The sequence below is a fragment of the Ornithodoros turicata genome, chromosome 3, assembly GCF_037126465.1.
Source record: "Ornithodoros turicata isolate Travis chromosome 3, ASM3712646v1, whole genome shotgun sequence".
NCBI lineage: Eukaryota > Metazoa > Arthropoda > Arachnida > Ixodida > Argasidae > Ornithodoros > Ornithodoros turicata.
This window is the reverse complement of record NC_088203.1, coordinates 4,215,308-4,218,247: the sequence shown is the minus strand read 5'-3', so window position 1 is coordinate 4,218,247 and position 2,940 is coordinate 4,215,308. Positions and strand designations below refer to the sequence as shown.

Below are 2,940 nucleotides of genomic sequence, written 5' to 3'. Positions count from 1 at the left end.
GTGCCACCGGCCTCTCAACCGGCCTCTAAGGCCCTTTTGTGTGTCCGTGTTTCTTTTCTTTCTTTCTTTTGTTTCTCTATTGAAGGAATAGCAAGTCGGCCTACGCCTGACTAACCTTTCATCCCTGTTTTTTTTTTTTAATAAACATATCCCTCCCCCTTTGTCGCATGGTCAGTCTACATGGGACAGACGAAGAAGAAGCAATACTGTCTTCAGCATCAGTCAGCATTCCAATTGCAGCATCTCCTTCATAACACTGCTTTATCGATTTCTGCTTAAGCAACGGGGACCCATACAGGATCACGACAAGTACGTTCCTCAACGAACCCTTGGATGGGGTCGACACGAAGGGACCCCATTACTTCCCAACAGCAACCAGCACAGCCGAACCATGACACCACCATTCAGCCTTCCTCGATTGCAGTCACCCTAGGCCTAACGTCGTTCGCGTACTTGGGGCTACTTGTCAGCACGGATATGTGGGCCGAATATGCTTTCCCTCTGTGCATCCACCCGGTGAAGTGCTTCGACTTCGAGACCGAACTCAGAAACAGCATCGGCTCCAGTTATGAACCATGCGACGACCTGTACCTCCATGTGTGCAGCCGCTGGAAGGACAACTATCCGAGATCTGGAAATCAGTTCAGGCTTCTAAACCAGCGCACCAAGTACGTCCTTTACGAAGCCCTGTTAGAACCACAAAGGGCAAAGTCCTCGTCGGTCCTGGACAAAGTTGCTCTGGGCTTCCAACAATGCATTAACGTGCTTGCGAATCAGGAAGACCATCGAAATATCATCGCTGGTCTGTTTGACCAGTACCATTTCAAGTGGCCGTCATTGAGACTTCCGAAAGAGTTCGACTTGTTGGACTTCTCAGTTGGGCTAGCCCTGGACTACGACATCAGCACGCTCTTCGGCCTGTCTGTTGTGCCGTACTACCGCACAGACAGTAAGTACACGCTAATGCTGTCGGCAGCTCAAGGTTACTTGGAACCAGTCTATACTATAGATTACCTGATCAGCAATGTCGATATTGGCTCCTGCATCCATCTTTTCGACCCATACCTAGAAGAGGAAAGAGATGTTTATGTATCTGTAATCGTAACGTTCCTACACAACTTGTTCGTTGCTCAGAACCTCGCCAACATAGACTTTATTGTGAACTACACAACGCTTGCTGACTTCACCTCCATCAGTCCTACAATACCTCCCGCTGACTGGGTGAGGACAATCAATAAGCACCTTCCCCAGAGCGTCCGGCTCACGGAAACCGACGACATCCTCGTGTACTCCGGTGCCCTTGTAATGCTTCGCCACGTTTTACCAGTGTACAAAAACAACATACCTGAGCTGATGGTTGCGGTGGGATTCCTACTAGTTCAGCGCCTTTCCAACGCGTTCTCGTACGAGCAACTCAAGTGCATGGACACGGCATTGGGAGCCATCCCTGACTATCATCCGCTTCATACCGAGCCGTGTGTAGAGATGATGAACCGGATTGCTCCATTCGCCATGGCTCGAATTCTGTACGACGAAATCCTTGACCCTGCCTCTGTAAACATCACGAGAAACATTTTTAAGAACATCATGGAATCAACGTACATGTCGTACTCAACCTTGCACTGGATGACGAACTATACTCGACACGTTGCTGTCGACCGTCTCGCTGCCTTAACGCAAGTCGTAGCCATGTCTGAACATCTGGCCGACCGGAAAACGCTCGATGACTTTTACTCCTACCTTCCTCCTTTCGACAAGTACTTCATCGTGGATTACATCGAAGCAAGCAGACAGAAAATGATCAAGCTGAAAGCTTTCTTAGCCGTGCCTCCACCGAAAGCAGCCTTGCCCGTCCGAAGGGAAGACATCGAAGTCTCTCTAATCGAAACGGGCGCATTTTACATGTTTTTACCTCACATGATGGTCATACCTGGCGCCATAATGCAGGCACCGTTCGTCAACGCGGAGCTACCACTGCCGGCGTCCTATGGCAGCATAGGACACGTCCTGGGCCACGAACTGACTCACGCGTTCGACCCCTACACTAGTCGCGTAAGCCCATCGGGGGACCCAAAGCCTATGTACGACGACCCGTCAGCCGAGGAGTTCGGCGTCAGACTTGCCTGTCTGCACAATCAGCTGAACTTTGCAACGGGTAGCACCACTCTGGGGAAAAATTCCATATCCGAAGCGTTTGCCGACAACGCGGGAATGGAGAAAGCGACCCTAGCGTTTCAACGGCTCCAGTTTAGCGGCAAAGGCATGCTGGGTTATACGGCGCCGCAGTTGTTTTACGTGAGTGCTTGCTTTAAATTCTGCGGAGAATATGGAGATGAAGTGGCGGAGGACGAAAAATATCCACCATTGCATCTGAGATGCGATTTACCAATGGCGAACGAGAATTACTTTTTACAAGTATTCCATTGTCCTCTGGGGGCGAATATGCGTGCTCCCATACAGTGCACGTTTCATAAATAAATATACCTTTGGACGTACTGTCGCTTTTGTTTTTTTCTTCTGTTCAACGTGACGCCACCAGCCATGGGTGCGTTATCTTATTCAACCCGAGTAGCCAGGGAGTTGGGTAACGACGTCGGAGCCTTTATCATCACGTGACTCCAGAGTAGCCACCTTCGACCGTGATTTTCGAACGGCTATAGAGTTACTCTGCGCTCAAAATGGCGGACAGGCCTGACGGGCAAGACGATGTGGATAAGTGCTGGCATACACTCTGATTAACAACTTAACGCAGATGCGTGCACTCTAGCAGATTTTGAAAATGTTCGAGAGTTTTTAACCAGTCCTACATTTCCAAATTGAACACCACCCAAATTGTCTGTCAACAGGACGGTTGGTAGCAGACGACGCATCGTCGTCTGTTTGTGTGTGGAGTCAGAACAACGGCTGTCCTCCTTCAGAGCAGAGTAGAGAAGAGTTGTC

The 2,940-nt window shown here is 49.7% G+C and overlaps 1 protein-coding gene across 1 annotated transcript; it reads left to right on the top strand.

Annotated features, from left to right (window-relative positions):
- The first annotated feature begins 206 nt into the window (after positions 1-206).
- LOC135389825 (endothelin-converting enzyme 1-like) lies at positions 207-2,495 on the top strand. The gene has a single exon (XM_064619856.1). It carries the CDS (start codon positions 334-336, stop codon positions 2,476-2,478), a length of 2,145 nt encoding a protein of 714 aa, XP_064475926.1. The 5' UTR covers positions 207-333; the 3' UTR covers positions 2,479-2,495.
- Positions 2,496-2,940: the final 445 nt, after the last annotated feature.

Coding starts and splice junctions, on each gene's coding strand:
- LOC135389825 (XM_064619856.1), top strand. CDS start 334: ATGGGGTCGACACGAAGGGACCCCATTACTTCCCAACAGCAACCAGCA.